Raw genomic sequence first — 16272 nt, forward strand, 5'->3', positions numbered from 1 at the left:
ACCTGGGAAAGACACACGGTGGCGACAGAGTGCGTGTATATTGACAAGTAACCACGAATTATTGGGAGAAGAACTGAGCGTTATGAAGTAGAAATTAACCTCGGCGGCGGCATGTAGGTTTCCGCCTACATACTCAGTGACATTTGTTTATTTTCTGAAGAAAGCAAGGTAATATTTATTTTGACATAACCATTTTACCCTTGACATTCGAGAAATGTAGCTGTTGAGATAGCAGTCAGTATAGTATTAAATGAGCAAGCGAATATTGATGTACTTAAAACGTGTTGGCATGTCGTGGTTTATGGTTAATGTCACTCTTCTGTGATTATGTTCGTACTCATTAATACATCCTACGATATACCTCAAGACCTACCGTCGGATCGTATCGATAAACATGAATTTTATGCTTGAATACAATAACCATAGATAATACATTGTAAAGCAAGCAGTGAAGTTGGGTTTCTTTTACAGATGTTCTGCCATAGACTTTCAATCAAAGGCAAGGCTACAATAATGTTGCTGTTTTACTGTCTTAATTCGTGTGGCTCTTTACACATCCCGGTTTGTAATCAAAATGGAATATACTTAGAAGTCATGACCTCTAATGTGCCTTTCCTATCAATCTATCTGTGTACAATGCATTGCGTCATGCCATTCTCCCCTCGCAGGTTCAATTCAAACCCCAATAATGCCAGCGGGTGTGTCGTGGCCTCGCTACCTGAGGATGTTTGGTGCCAGTGTCCTTGCTATGTTCGCAGGAGCACAGGCTGTGCACCAATACTACCTTCCTGACCTAGTGAGTACCACAATGTGACCCACTCCCTCCTGTACGTACGTGTGTGTATGTATATATATATTTATAATAAAAAGGAGAAAATATTTATGTAGAAGATATACCATACACTTCACTTATTGCTATTTTATAGTCATAATAATGAATAAATCCCTCGACAAACAACATTATGATTTGTTGTCATTGTAAGCGAAAGGCTTAATGGTTCGAGGAAATAGGTTAATTTGCAAACCGATATAATTGAACACTCTTGGGTAAGTGTGGAGTACAGTTTGTTTGTCTGTCACCATCCACCAGAGTATTCCTGAGATACCACCCAGGCCTGGCGAGTTGAGGACAGAACTGCTTGGCTACAAACTAAAGGAGGAGGCTGCTGCCCTGAAGCAGCAGATGAACTCTGCACAGAAACCTGACTGATCATATGTCCTGTGAGCTCAGGGATGGACATGATTCAACTGGACAGATTGTGCAGATTTTATTTGATCCCTCTCAGTTGGACGACCAAAACACTGGCTATTTCCTGGGCTAGAGGGCCCTTCTGCCCTAGCTGGCTTCGGTGAAACTGCAATGTTGTCACTGCTGCCGTACCTTAAATTAATCATCATAATTTACTATGAATTAATAAATACATGTCTGTCTTGTACCTACTTGTTTCTTACTGTGACATATTGTAAAAGTGAGCCATACTGTATTTCCTAGGTTGTCTTATTTACAGCCCTTGGTAATGGCAGGGTTTGGTGCGATCTTGATCAAGCATAACATTTGGTGTGATACTTATGTGATACTTATTCGTGTATTACCGGTTTTATTGCACAGCTTGTCCAATAAAAGCAGTTCTAGAAGAATAAGTATAATTTTATTCTGTATTGATGTCCCGACCAGAGCAATTTAAATAGCTCTGGTCCCCCGACCCTTCTACGCAGGCTGTGGTCCAGACTCCGAAACCCGGGGTATCATAGCAACCACAACAAACAGTAAAGATGGCGACTCCAAGAGCAAAAGAAGCTGCTAAATATCTAGAAAAGCACAAAATTGCAGAACTCATGAACAACCTGACGAGCAGTTTGTTATTTAACAGACCAGGTTAAATCTATTTCCATTTGTTATCTTGTCATCCATTGAATTATTGTGTATCCACGAACCATCGATTTGATCAGATAAGCATATTATTATGGACTGCAGATGCAAGCGTATACAATATGTGTGACGTTACATTTAAAAATGTGTGTTTCGGTAATATTTGTCTTTACAGAGGATCCGAAAGAGTTTCTCATTGGCTACCTCGGGCAGCTGAAATACTCTAAAGATAACCGTGCACAGGGGCCCTGTCTTTTTAATGACTCCAACGTGGACTCCGTGTTTGGGATCCTAGACCCCACTAATGAGGGATACGTCTCATATGACCAATACAAGGAAGGTGCGTTGAGATTAAATATATTTGCATCCAAATATAGCCCTATTTGATCCCCTGACGAATGCAACACAGAACTGCCATTGATTTCATGTTTAAAATAACAAAAGCTTTCTCCGTCTCCATCTAGCATTGATCACTTTAGGGGTAAGCAAAATAAACGAGTGTCCAGAGGGTGGAGATCGCGATAAAATATCGCGCGAGACGTTCAAAAAAGAAGCGTAAGTGCACTTCCAGGATAATATATCGGAGCGAATTTTATACATTCATGGTTTCTGATTATTTTGTTATCTGTGCAGGAAGGAAGGTCTGCAAAGGAGCTCAGCAACATATGAAGAATCGTACAATTAGATGTGTTTATGGTCATGTTATGCTCCTTTTTGAAGATGTTTGTTTGGTTATATGTTAAGTGTATAACTGCAATGTGTTATTGCTGTCAAATCAATAATATTAATTAATTAAAGTAACGTCAATGATAAATTGTTACATTTATTTCATCTTCCCTTGGAAATCTCTAAACAATTATATTGTGTGTGTGTGTGTATATATATATATATATATATATATATATATATATATATATATATGAGGATTATACATCCATGGAGATGAGCGACACTGTTCGACAAAGTAGTTGTGTATCTTGAATGAACACCTTAAGAGAGGGCGTGGCTTAAAAAAATGTCATGGCGTCCTCCGTTGATTTGACTTTACCGTTTTCTTTCTAAAATTAAAATAAGATATCATCACCGGCTTCCACAAAATATTACGTACCAATAATAACCTGTGCTGCAGATCCAAACATGGGTACCGTCCACGCAAGGGTAAGAAGAACATTAAGAAATGAAAGCATGACCTCAATAAAGCAGACATATGCCAGCAAGATTTGTGTGCTATTGTCAAGTCACCTCAGCGATTAACCTAAGCATTTCTGTCAATTGTCGATACAAAGTCATAGCGTGCTGTCATATTAAATTATACATTTTGTATATTTGGTGCAGATGTAGAGAAAACGACATCACATGTTTTGTCTTGTAGAGCCTTGACCCTCTCCCCATGAAGGGACCCGAGCTGGGTGTTCATGCCGATGACATCGAAACGTCAGATGTGGAGAAGGAAACTAAGCAAGAAGTTCTTGAAAACAAAAATGTAACATCCAATGTAACATCTAATTTCCATAGAGCAGTAAATACATAAGCAACGTTCTGATATTGTCTAACACAATAGACAACTCGTATCTTTATCTCTTTCAGGTGGTAGTTCAAAAAGTCCACATAGATGGACTGGGAAAAACCAAGGAAGACTTCTTGACTTATGAAATTTCCGAGGTGTTTCGAGCCAAAAACCTAATAGACGTGAGCATCCATGTACATTAATGTATGAGTCCAGATCCTTTTCTAAGTATCTAGACACATGAGCTGATTCAGCTAGGCGTTATTATTCCAGGTAATGAAGAGGTCGCATGAAGCCAGACAGAGACTGCTGCGTCTTGGTATCTTCAGAAAAGTGGAAGTTGTCATTGACACCTCACAAGGTATATTGAGACCGACTTGATGTTCTTATAACAATGTATTTGGTTATTTAAAGTTGTTAAAGGTATTTGTGCTTTGATTGAGGCTGCACTGCAAAACTATTGCGGGTGGCTACGTTTATGCTGCCAACACGTGTCCTCAATGTATTGATTCCATTCAGGAGTTGATGCCCTTCCCAACGGTTTGGATGTTACGTTTGAGGTGACAGAGCTCAGGCGCATGACAGGCAGTTACAACACCATGGTGGGCAACAATGAAGGAAGCATGGTACGTAGTCCCCACATGGTCCATGTGTTGATTTAACAGGAATCACACAAGAACAAAAGTAAGGAAAATGGTTACAGATCAATTTGGGCAACGTTTGTGTAAAATGTATAGTGTGTAAATATCAAAATCACTCTGGACTGTTGCACTATGGTTTAGGTTGAGATAAATTGATCATAAATTAGAGCACCAGTAACTGTATGCAAAGAGCCCTGTCCTGTATCTAATGGTTATTAATCTACACATGACAGGTACTGGGTCTGAAGCTCCCAAATACATTTGGTCGTGCAGAGAAGCTGACGTTCCAGTTCTCTTACGGCACTAAAGAAACGTCCTATGGCCTTTCTTTTTTTAAACCTCAAGCAGGGAACTTCGAACGCAAGTAAGTTTGGATTGGATCCAAAATTTCTATGTCATTTTGGGGGTTTAAAAATGCAAAAATTAGGCCATGCTGGTGTTATAAATTATGTATACATATTCTGTCTTTACATTAGTACAATATTCAGTGAAAGGAAATGATACAGTCAGAAGCCATATGTTTTCTTTGATGATATTTCAGTATTAGGTTAGAGAGATCAAATCAAAATCCTCTCAAATAAGTCTGGATGAATTCCAGGCTCAAAAGTTGTTTCCAGAGGCTCATCTTTTGCCATCGCCTTAAGATTTTTCCACGGATTATCTGCAAGCTTGCAAGATGGAGACTGGCTATATTTTCCTTTTCTTAACCTTTTCTTTTCTTCTTTCCACTTTCAGCGTCTCTGTCAATCTATACAAAGTCACAGGACAGTTTCCATGGAGTTCACTGAGGGAGACCGATCGAGGCGTTTCCACAGAAATTTGTGTAAATTGTTTTGTGAATTTACATCAGCTTTGTCCTTGCAAAACACCTCTTAAACTCCTTCAATCATCGATTCTGTTGTGAATTTGAATTAAATGGTAATGTTGAATGGGAGCTGCTGGAAGAAGTTCATGTATAGAATTGTAATCACTATCGTTGTGGACCTGTCCTCTTTATTCCGCTACCAGTTCCCTGTGTGGAGGACCAACCACACCCTCAAGTGGGAGGGAGTGTGGAGAGAGCTCGGCTGTCTGGCACGGACTGCATCTTTCGCCGTGAGAGAGGAGAGCGGTCACTCTCTCAAGTCGTCACTATCGGCACGTTATCCCTGTGTTTTGCTGTAAACGTGTGTCAATTCGTGTTAATGTAATGCATGGTTTTAGTTTTTTTTATTATTATTATTTTATCAGTCCTGTTCGTTGGTCAGGTCATGTTTTTAATGACAAGTTGAAGGCACCCAACTCGCTTGAAAGGGATAAAGGAAAAACATAAAACTTATTATGTTTTCACTAGCCATGTGTTCAGAAATTCTTCATGACAATTACCTCCAGAAGCTGGAGTATTAAAGATTGTATCTAAATGCATTATTCTCTCTTCAGCACACAATGGCCATTGATACCAGAAACTCCTCCATCTTGCCCAGGAAAGGAGGTCTCTTCAAGGTTCACCAGGTTGGTTCTTCTGCAAATGTTTTGATAAAAAAAAAAAAAAACATTGAATATTGTATACCATGCTCATGTTGCATTTTGATGGTGTAGGAATTGGCAGGTTACTTCGGTGGAGATGCTCGCTTCCTGAAGGAAGACTTTGAGATTCAATTGAACAAAAGTCTTTTCTGGGACTCGGTGAGAAGTCATTTTTATACAAATATTCTTGAGTGAGAGGTATTTTTTAAACAATAATTCCTGAGTGACCTTACTAACTATGATATTACTAACTGACCTTGCAGGTCAATTTTATTTTAATTACATTAATTACATTTAAATACATTTCTTCACGATAAGAATATAATTGAGTATTTAGGTTCATTCTGATAGTTCTTTCTAATACTTATTTATGGTAGTTCTTAATGGACCACAGTCATTAACAGCCCAAGAGCCAGACAATTCCACTATATAAATGTATAACAAAATGTACAGTTTTTTTATATATATATTTTTTTCTAGCGCTACATGTTTTTGCTTATATTTAGCTTGTAAGGTTTTGATTCTGGTAAAAGCTCCACCCTTAAGACATGAAACACACTAGTCTGCTGTTTTCTCAGTAGACCCTTTACCTCTTTCCTCTTCAGGTTCTGTCAACCTCGCTTTGGGGTGGCTTGCTGCTTCCCATCGGTGATCAGCCCACAAGCATCGCAGACAGGTAACACTGACAATATCATTCTCAAAAGTATCACATACCGGTAATACCAGTAAAACTGAAAAAAAACAACGGTAAATACCAGTAAAACTGATGATACCATTTCCAAAAGAATCACAGACAGGTAAATGACAATACCAGTCTCACAAGTATCACAGACAGGCAACACTGACAATACCAGTCCCACAAGCATCAGAGACAGATAACTGACAATATCAGCCCCACAAGCATCGCAGACAGATAACTGACAATATCAGTCCCACAAGCATCACAGACAGGTTACTGACAATACCAGTGCAACAAGCATCAGTGTTAACTGTGATGTTTTATATTTAAGAATTTGTATTTATACCGTGTGATTATGTTGGATAGGTTCTATCTTGGTGGACCCACAAGTGTCCGAGGTTTCAGCATGTATAGCATGGGCCCACAGAGTAAAGGTAAGTATTTTTTTATGGGGTTTTATGCCCTTATGGGTGGGACAGGGAAAGTGGATTGAAGAAGGAGGGAGTGGGGGGGAAGAGAAAAGGAAAGAGGTGTAGCATCTGGACAGACCTTGGTCGCCACATAGAACAGTGCCTACATAGTTGGCCACTAAGCGGCCCCATGATGCCTTTTTTTTGTACTGGGAACATATAAAGTGTCTGGAAAGGGAAAGCCATTCATACTTGGCATGCTCTTGGCAGGTTGCTGCTTGATATTTAGAACACACAAGAGCCAAACAACAACTTACTCATCCTGTGGTTGAATGCTCCTCTTGTGCCATGACTTAGTTCAGATTATTCAGTATGTTATAGAAATGGAACATTGGAAAATAGAGCTTTGAATACCTGAAAGCCACTCTCTTCACCAGCGGAGTGTTGTTTCAGAGCTTAAAATATATAACAAATATCACAGTTTGAAGATCCACGTCATTCATTGCATACTTGTTGGTCATTGTACACCAACTCCGTACAATTACATGCTGATTTTATATATTTTGGCTAATAATATTATTGGTTGTATATACGTAGTAGTATATGCATTACTAGCTTAAGTACCCTCACAGAAAAATAAGGTACTCACTATACTGTTTTGATCTTGACTGCAACACTTTGCAATGACAGGTGACTACCTGGGAGGGGAGGCCTACTGGGCTGGGGGTCTCCATCTCTACACGCCCCTCCCCTTTAGACCAGGCAAGGGGGGCTTCGGTGACCTCTTCAGAACACACTTTTTCCTCAATGCCGGGAATCTGTGTAACCTCAACTATGGTGGGTACATTCAGGTCACCCATTCTGGAGATGCAACTAAAGTTATGCTGTACTAGTTGTACTTCTTGTCTAAGACTGAGGTATGACAACATAGTTGAAATGCGATGCTAATAATTGACACATTCCAGAGCTCAGATTGTAAGTCTTTGTTTCTGGTGATTCAATGTCTTATATTTTAGCAGTTTAGTTTGTTCATTTTTCTTTTTTTTAATCATTTTAATTTGTGTTCAGGTGAAGGCCCCCAAGCCCATCTGAGTAAGCTTGCAGATTGCATACGCTGGTCGTATGGAGCAGGCATTCTGCTGCGGCTGGGAAACATCGCCCGGCTGGAGCTCAACTACTGCATCCCAATGGGAGTCCAGAGTGGAGACAAGTACGGTTTTAAGCTAGCTCAGCACACCTTGATTTAAAAACATCTGCACGCTTGCTGGTCGCCTTGCATTGTTGACACCACCGTAGGTGTTTGTATGAATGGGTGAATGGTGCCCTTTCATTTAAAACATTGCATTACGATACATAACCCCATTGGCAATTTTTTTTGTCATTCCGCTCAGTGCACTCTCCAATCTGTTTTTTACGCCACTGTGTTGTTTCTTGTTTTATGACAGGATCTGTGATGGAGTCCAGTTCGGAGCAGGAATTCGTTTCCTGTGATTTATCATCCTTGCTTTGGAGCGATATTCAAGACTTGCAATACCTTTATTTTATTACATTACAACCTACTTTATCAACTAAGCACGTTTAAGTGGCTGTTCTGAAACTCCATACTTGGAATATGGCAAGATGGATTATTCTCCAAAAAATGCTCTAATCAGAAATGACAGGGGAAAATACATTCTGGGATGAATTTTCCCTGAATTGTACAACTACTGTACAACTAACAAAGTGAATATGTCAGTGACTTTTTTATCGCAACAAATATTTTTTTGGAATCATGAAATGACAATGGTCAAAAATGTATTCAGTCCATTTGTTTGCCAGTTACCAAAAAACATTGACTTTTTTACTGCAACCATTGCTATTGTTTTCAATAAATTTCAATCAAATCCATCCACTACCCACGGTATCACTTCCAATCCAGCTATATTTCTCCCTAAACATTTTCTGCCTTCTGTTGTGTTTTGTAAACTTCTCATTAAAAGGCCTACTTCTGTTCACCTTCCACTGCATACAATGCAGTGTGAGGGCTCATTCCTCCAGTGGAGTGACCCGGTTCACAAGTATTTCACACACTGAAGCTTTATTTTTTTGCTAAATGTTATGACCAAATGAATAATATACGAATAAGATATTTAACAGCGTGTTTGCAGAGTTATGGATAACAAGGGGAGACAGCCAACCATGTGTGCACTTATCAAGAGTCTACCCAAATTTAAAATTAATTAATAAAAAATGACTTATTTCTAGTTGTGCTTTAGTGGTATCAGTATACATTTGTTAGGCTTTTTCTGTTCCGAGTCTGACCATTTTTCCATGGTCATGTGGGATGACCGGTAACCCACATTCTGGAGTTACGGGATGGCATTTTTATACAATAGCAGACTTTGTTTTATACAAATTAGCAGACAAGTGTGGTGGATGGATGTGGTGGGTTGAGTACTGGCCAGAAGGAGGTTGGGCCATTGTAGTTTTGGAGCAGGACTGATGCTAGTTGCTAAGCACAGAGGTGGGATGTTTGAAATGCTGTGACATATACTACTGTACTGCAAGAGGTATAAGGAGAAGGGTTTTTCTCTATGGTAGTCATTTGCGTGTTTTTTTATTTTCCTCTCTTTATTTGATCTAATGGTCCTTGTTATTTATTTTTGAATGTATTGCCATAGTACTGACCTCCACACATGTGGGGGCAGCAATGTGCCCGAGTGCATTCTATAACGCCTTTATATGTAAAAGAAGATACAGAAGAAGAATTTACCCTGGAAAAACGCTAGCAAACGTTTATGAAACAGAGAGCGGGGGTTCTGTCACATATTTATGCCATTTTACTCTCCCCGGTCACTTTTTAAAATTGCATGTTTTTTTTTTTAAATATTTTTAATCGACGACGTCTAGAAGCAGAGCCTAAGTTGCCCTCATACGGGATATCGGTGTATTCATTGGCGTTTTAATCTAAGCACGCACTCGGACACGCTGATGGCGGTCACTATCGAGGAGCTGTATCGCAACTATGGAATCCTTGCTGACGCTAAGGACAACCTCAGCCAGGTATTTAATAACCCAACACTCTGTTAAAAGTTGAATAATCGAAGAACACGTTTAAAAGAGTAATGTAGGTCAGGCAAAGTGCTTGGAAAGGATATTATTATGGGAGACTTATAAATGCTAAGCTAACGATAACATGCTAGCAAAGGAGCTTGATATCGACCCCGGTAGTAATCTTGAATCCGTCTATGGACTTCTGGTGTTTGTTTGTGCAATTTATTGCCGATTTGTATTTATTCTATTCTATTGGGTTTTTATTTAAAAAAAAAACAATAGAATGCCCAAACTTTAAAACTATCTAGTTCATTCATTAACTAATTTAAGTGTACTTCTTTGGACCTCTGTAGCATAAGGATGCCTACCAGGTGATCCTGGATGGCGTCAAGGGTGGTCCAAAGGAGAAGCGCCTCGCTGCACAGTTTATCCCCAAGTTTTTTAGCAGCTTTCCTGAACTTGCCGATGCTGCCATCAATGCCCAGCTTGACCTGTGTGAAGATGAAGATGTGTCGGTGAGTGTTTCTAAAGTTGGTGTTACTGGCACTGGTTTATCGGTCTCACGTTTTGACGTTTAGAATTTTCTCTATATCCTTGAAATATTCGGAAAAAAAAACGTCTTATACTAACCAGTAGTCCCAACAATAACAGACAATATACAACCTTCTGTTTTCAGATAAGGCGACAGGCAATCAAAGAGCTTCCACGTTTTGCGACCGGGGAGAATATCCTCAGGGTCGCAGACATACTCACCCAACTCCTCCAGACAGGTACTGGGCTAGTTTATGAAGTTAAAACCGTCATGTTTACAATAGAGACCAGGGCATCATTCTCATGAAGTTGAGTTCTCAAGTAACCTGTGTGTTTGTGTTTGTTCAGATGACACAGCAGAGTTCAACCAAGTGAATACAGCCCTTGTATCGATTTTCAAGAGTGATGCCAAGGGTAAGACTTATTCAGGTTTTTTTTTACCTTCACTTTTTGTGTATCTTTTGTCTATGTTTTATGTAACATTTACAGCACAGGTAGCAATGTTTTCCTTTTATGGCCATCCGTCCCCCACAATCTCACCTGTGTTATTTATCCCCTGGAAAATAGCAGTAGTACTGCTATGACATTTATTTTAAAACATGCAAATGTTCAAAAAAATATATATATTTTTGATAATTGGATGTAGGCCTTCTCTCATACTTTGACCGTGTGTGTTGGAAAACTTAAAGGCTGCATTAAAGCTCTGCCGTAACCAAGTCTAACTCAGACTAATGAGTGGATCTGAAACCCAATGATGGGTTATTGTTGCCTTGCTATTTTGCATTATTTAAATTACACATTTATGTTAGCAATCAAACCACTTTAGCAATGAAAAGGAAAAAAACGATGTGCCCAGGATTTGTTTTTTTGTCACGTTTTAAATCTCCCTCACAGATAGATTCTGCAACAGTGGTCTCCGCTTGATACATTACAGACAATGAAAGAACCGCATGAATGGACTTTTTCTTCACCAAATATTTGTTTGTAAACCATATGAATATTCAAAGCTTGAAATTATGTAATCGGGCCAGCCCTACCGACCACCACCTGCCATGTTGAATCAAATGATATAATCTGACAACTGCCTTTTTATGAATTGTATTTGAAATACAATTAGCCTACCTGCATACATTTTGCGTCAAATGTAAAAGGTCCCCTCTTGATGGATTCCAGTGTATGTACGCCACAAACTCTTATAGCCATGATGTGTCCTACAAGGGTATCCTGGTGCAAATAAAGAGGCTCATTTGTATTACTCTGTGTCCTGTGTCCATCAGGTACACTCGGGGGGCTGTTCTCCCAGATCCTGCAGGGGGAGGATGTGGTTCGGGAGCGAGCCATCAAGTTCCTGTCTCTGAAAATCAAGACACTGCCAGAGGACGTCATGACCAAGGAGGTGGAGGACTACGTCTTTGCAGAGACAAAAAAGGTGGGCTCTTGTTTGCAAATGTAAACCATTGCCGTCGTTATGGTATTTTCCCGGTGGTCTTATCTTATGTGGCTGTGATAAGACAGGATTGGATCAGAGAGGGTGAATGACCCTCAAGTCTGAGCGTGAAAAATAGCTATTGTGCTGATGACATGATCAATTCTTTAGCAAGGTAATGGGTTTATTTCCATTGACTGCCGTCAAGGTTTGCACCATAAATATTGGGTCTGGTGTCCTGTTTCCCCCCCCCCCCCCGTGTCCAGGTGTTGGAGGACGTGACGGGAGAGGAGTTTGTGCTGCTGATGCGCGTGGTGTCGGGTCTGCGTATACTGCAGACCGTGAGTGGCCGGCAGCAACTGGTGGAGCTGGTTGTTGAACAGGCCTTCCTGGAGCAGGCGCTGAACCCTGCCGACCCGGACACGGTGGACCGTCTCCTGCAGTGTACACGCCAGGCCCTGCCTCTCTTCTCTGTGAGCATTACATTCGACTATCTTTAAAAGTATTATCTAATGGTGGCGCTCAAAGCGCTGGAGCCACAGCATCTCCGCTGATCTCCGGTTTACCGTTCGAATCCTTTGGATCGACCTGGGAACAGGTTGTGTCCTTTTGACTCGATCAGAAACCGGGATTGGAGTAACCTGGTATTCTTGTGTTTTGTTTTGATTGCTGTTGGGAAGAAAGGCTATCTAGCTGCACCTGGTGGAAAAGTGATATATTTAGGATTTTCTTTTTAGTTCTTGGGTTATTGTCAACATATTTATATTTTTCACGCGTGTTCAAGTGTTCAAGAATAGTTTTCTAGCGATTCTATTCCAACCTCAAAAGGGAATGGTTTCTTTAAGTTGCCATTAACTTTTCCAGAAAAATGTCCACTCAACGCGGTTTGTGACCTACTTCTGTGAACATGTCCTGCCCAACCTCAGCAACTTGACCACCCCGGTGGCTGACCTGGACATTCAGCTAGAGGTTTGTCCACTCGTCTTCCTACTAACTCCTTGACGTGAGCTGCATGTTTTCTTCTGCAATTAAAAAGTGAATGAAACCGTCAGGTTGTGGGCTCAAGGATGTGCATCTGTATGTGTAGGTTCTGAAGCTGCTGGCCGAGATGAGCCCGTATTGTGGGGATATGGAGAAGTTGGAGTCCAACCTCAACATGTTGTTCACCAAGCTGGTGGTGAGTAGGGCTCTGGGTGTCCCGGTGCATTAACACATCATAACCCATGTTTCTGACACTCACTTTATATTGGGTTTTTAATTTCTTTGCTCTTTTTGTTCGGGTCCCGTGTTATCGTTTGTAGGAGTATATGCCCCTGCCACCAGACGAGGCAGAGAATGGGGAGAATGCGGTCAGTGAAGAACCCAAGTTGCAGTTCAGCTATGTGGAGTGTCTCCTGTTTGGCTTCCACCAGCTGGGCAAAAAGCTGCCTGACTACCTGCTGGACAAGGTGGATGCCGAGCAGCTCAAAGACTTCAAGATCAGGTGAGCAGAGCTACTTAGCTGGACACTGTTTCTTACCTTGCTATCTAGGTGTCCAGCATTGTGTTAATATACGTCTAACCTATGCATGTGTTCCTATAGCCACGGTTCCACCCCAAGTACCTGTAACCTTTTATTCCCAGGAACTTCCTTTCACAGAAGTTAAAGAGTCCTTTAGCACGAATTTCCCTAACCAGCGAAGGTTAGGTAAATTAAGGTCCTTTTTACATGAGGTCAATAACAAATATGAAAACTAATTTTTATCTTTTAACAAGTCAATTATTTATCAGTTTAGACTCAAATATGCAGCATTTTCCAAGAACAATCGTGGCAGTGAAATAGACTGATGTATTATACCCTCAACCCCTAGTTAATACAAGAGTATGCGCTGTTCTTTCATCTAAATGTCATGTGTATTTTTAGGATTCTATTATATTTATGGTGTAGCGAAGGGCAGTTGTTTTCCTATTCGATAACTAAAAGTAGGCAATCATGACCAATCAGATGTTCAGCACTCCAAGCCCCACCCCTAAAATGCATGTACTTTTGGATACACCCTGTACACCCTGGTTCCTGCAACGGAAACGCACTCATTTCCTCCAAAGATTCTTAGTTCCTGGGGAAAGGTTCTGTGGTGGAAACATGGCTTATGTGCTATTGCTAAGTAGAGTGGAGTGGTTAGTTGAAGATGCAGAGGTTGCATATAATGATGAAAAGGATGTCTGTACCAACAATGAATTGTTTGTATTTCTGTGCATCGCCAGGTTACAGTACTTTGCCAGAGGCCTGCAGGTTTACATCAGACAGCTACGGGTGGCACTACAAGGAAAGACTGGAGACTCATTGAAAACTGACGAGGTAAATGGTGTCTTGGAGTGTGCGCTCAATGTTGCGATTACTGTCGGATGGTGTCTCTGCTTAGGGTGTTCAATATCTCTGGGGATGACTGACATTTTCCCCTTCCCTTTTCAAAACGCCTCTTTAGGATAAGATCAAAGTGGTGGCTCTCAAGATTACCAACAACATCAATGTACTGATCAAGGTAAGCCACTAAATATCTGATGGTAGAGTCTAATATGACTTAATGGTACTTTCTCTTAAATCTTTTTTCACTCATTCAGGATCTGTTCCACAATCCACCGTCATACAAGAGCACAGTCACATTGTCCTGGAAGCCAGTGCAGAAAATGGAGGCAGCCACAGCGTAAGTTTAAACAGAATTGGGAAAACGCTTTTGCACCTTTTTTTTTGTGGTAATATTGTGCAAACTTGTCTTTTAAAGTAAATTTGGAAACTCATCAACCATATTTATGACATTGGTGGCCATTGTTATATTGTGCTTTATTCCAACCCTTTTCCTTGGTGTTCTTCAACAGACCCAAGCGACCGTCTGGTGAGGAGATCAGTCCAGGCAGCACTATAAAGAAGCAGCTCCCTGTGCTGCCCAGGCGCGATGCCCGGCAGATCTACAACCCTCCCAGTGGCAAATACAGTGCCACCATCGGCACCTATGGTACGCAAATGCATCACTTACAAGCCACAGTATGTTGGACAAAACGTGTATATTTTTCAGAGATTTTTTTTCTGAAACCATTTGCATTCAATTTTATTTGAAAGCCCTTGAAATCAAGTGGCTACAGGTCGATGTAGGTTTCAGTGGGAGGAATTGAATGAAATATGAATGTGTTCTTCTGCCTCCTGCTCACTGATAGCTCCAGATCAACGCGGCGGGTTCAGAGGCGGCCGGGGACGAGGGTTTGGAACCCGCGGCAGCAGAAGCCGAGGCAGGATCTTCTAAAGAGGGACCCTCACACCTTGTACACGCAAACACACACTGATTGAACTGCAGAGTGTGGAAGGAAACTGCTGTCATCCTTTTTTAACCAGTCTCTTCACCTGTTCTTTCTGCCTCTTCACGTGCCCAGGAATTTTTTTTTTTTTTTCATCTTTTAAATCTCCCTCACAGTAAACTGGCTAGGATTCTTGTACAAACCTGTTGCTTCAACTTAACATGCCACCCCCATGTTTACCATCCCCGTGGTAGTTCGATGTGCATTTCATTGATCAAAGGACTGCCCCGGTTTATCTGGATTTTATTGTTTTACTTTTTGGTAAAAGAAGATGCAAACTGTCTTATTTAATCCTTGTTTTTGTATGAATTTAAATTAGATTGGCTAGATATTGGTACTTTGTATGAATATTTCTTTTTTGTGATTACTTTTTTATTTTCATCATCATAAACTTGTATCGAAGTCTGAAAAGTGGTCTCTTTTTGTGTAACAGTTAATGGTTTGGCTAATCCGCTTAGTCCAAAGCAAATGTCTGCTACTGAAATGTATGATTAAGGCACTGTACCTTCAACCCATAAAGTTAGTAAAAAAAAAAAAAATGATGTGGCCACCAGCCTGTTCCTAACCAGCAAATGTAGCAATTATGATGCATGGAACTATTAAGCACATGGTTTGAATTGGGTTTGTTACAATTATGGCTTATTGTCATTGTAGGCAAACCAATACCAAGGCGGATGAACAGGACACTGTGTTGTTGTGGTAGTAAATATTTGAATGACTCTTGAAGGAATGGCCTCTTGGCAGTGTCTGTTCTGTTAATGTGTTTGTAAGGCTTGGGAGATTCTTGGGAGTTTCTTAAAATCAAACGGTTAACTTTGTCAAGTATTTATTGGTCGCATCCTTGCTGGGAACCAGATGTATTCATTTTCTACAATTTCTATCCTCCAATGAAGGTGTATATGCTAGTGTTCTGCATGTTTTTGAATTAAATGACTAGTGTTAAAACAATTTTGGATTAAAGGCAGTTACTGGGTAGACAATTGAGCTCTTGATTGTTATTCCATAATTGGTATGATAGCCCATGAGGAGGGACATTTTAAACCCTATTTCCTATCTTTGGTTCCCTCCAGTTGCCTAATAGTCTCATCTAAAGTCCACTAACGACGATTTCTTTTTTGTTTAAAACCAGAGCTGGTGCATTGGCAATTTGAATTGAGCGAATTCTACAATACTAACAAATATAAATGGTCTGAAATCTTTCTTTTAGATGTTTATCAGTGTTGGGTGTAAGAGCAACCAGAAGGCTCCACAAAGCACTGCAAGTTATCCTGGTTTGTTAAAAGATGACTAATCTCTTCTCTCTATATATATATATATTTGTGACGTCAATGACCGTAAT

At 40.4% G+C, this 16272-nt stretch overlaps 4 protein-coding genes across 5 annotated transcripts; all 4 read left to right on the forward strand.

Annotated features, from left to right (window-relative positions):
• Positions 1-63: 63 nt before the first annotated feature.
• On the forward strand, positions 64-1493 carry uqcc6 (ubiquinol-cytochrome c reductase complex assembly factor 6). 2 transcript variants are annotated; one of them, XM_084477500.1, is made up of 4 exons: positions 74-168; positions 472-499; positions 669-796; positions 1091-1493. In XM_084477500.1, exons 2-4 carry the CDS (start codon positions 472-474, stop codon positions 1208-1210), a joined length of 276 nt encoding a protein of 91 aa, XP_084333626.1. In that variant the 5' UTR covers positions 74-168; the 3' UTR covers positions 1211-1493. The 2 variants fall into 2 exon arrangements, with proteins under 2 accessions (XP_084333627.1, XP_084333626.1); XM_084477501.1 differs by lacking the exon at positions 472-499 and having other exon boundaries at positions 64-168; positions 1091-1460.
• Positions 1494-1743: 250 nt separating this feature from the next.
• efcab10 (EF-hand calcium binding domain 10) lies at positions 1744-2637 on the forward strand. Its single transcript, XM_084477504.1, has 4 exons — positions 1744-1876; positions 2046-2210; positions 2335-2425; positions 2504-2637. The coding sequence occupies exons 1-4, from the start codon at positions 1774-1776 to the stop codon at positions 2553-2555; spliced, it is 411 nt and encodes a 136-aa protein (XP_084333630.1). The 5' UTR covers positions 1744-1773; the 3' UTR covers positions 2556-2637.
• Positions 2638-2880: 243 nt separating this feature from the next.
• Positions 2881-8682, forward strand: samm50 (SAMM50 sorting and assembly machinery component). The gene is made up of 15 exons (XM_084477486.1): positions 2881-3028; positions 3243-3353; positions 3458-3559; positions 3651-3738; positions 3897-4003; positions 4252-4382; positions 4754-4841; positions 5027-5155; positions 5438-5509; positions 5597-5683; positions 6130-6200; positions 6570-6637; positions 7304-7450; positions 7682-7823; positions 8059-8682. The coding sequence occupies exons 1-15, from the start codon at positions 3008-3010 to the stop codon at positions 8102-8104; spliced, it is 1410 nt and encodes a 469-aa protein (XP_084333612.1). The 5' UTR covers positions 2881-3007; the 3' UTR covers positions 8105-8682.
• Positions 8683-9375: 693 nt separating this feature from the next.
• Positions 9376-15899, forward strand: api5 (apoptosis inhibitor 5). Its single transcript, XM_084477480.1, has 14 exons — positions 9376-9655; positions 10000-10161; positions 10323-10416; positions 10526-10591; positions 11455-11606; positions 11870-12076; positions 12468-12572; positions 12691-12780; positions 12905-13086; positions 13848-13941; positions 14069-14125; positions 14205-14287; positions 14460-14596; positions 14796-15899. The coding sequence occupies exons 1-14, from the start codon at positions 9584-9586 to the stop codon at positions 14879-14881; spliced, it is 1587 nt and encodes a 528-aa protein (XP_084333606.1). The 5' UTR covers positions 9376-9583; the 3' UTR covers positions 14882-15899.
• The last annotated feature ends 373 nt before the right edge of the window (positions 15900-16272 follow it).

This window comes from Micromesistius poutassou (assembly GCF_964030765.1).
Source record: "Micromesistius poutassou genome assembly, chromosome: 13".
Taxonomy (NCBI): domain Eukaryota; kingdom Metazoa; phylum Chordata; class Actinopteri; order Gadiformes; family Gadidae; genus Micromesistius; species Micromesistius poutassou.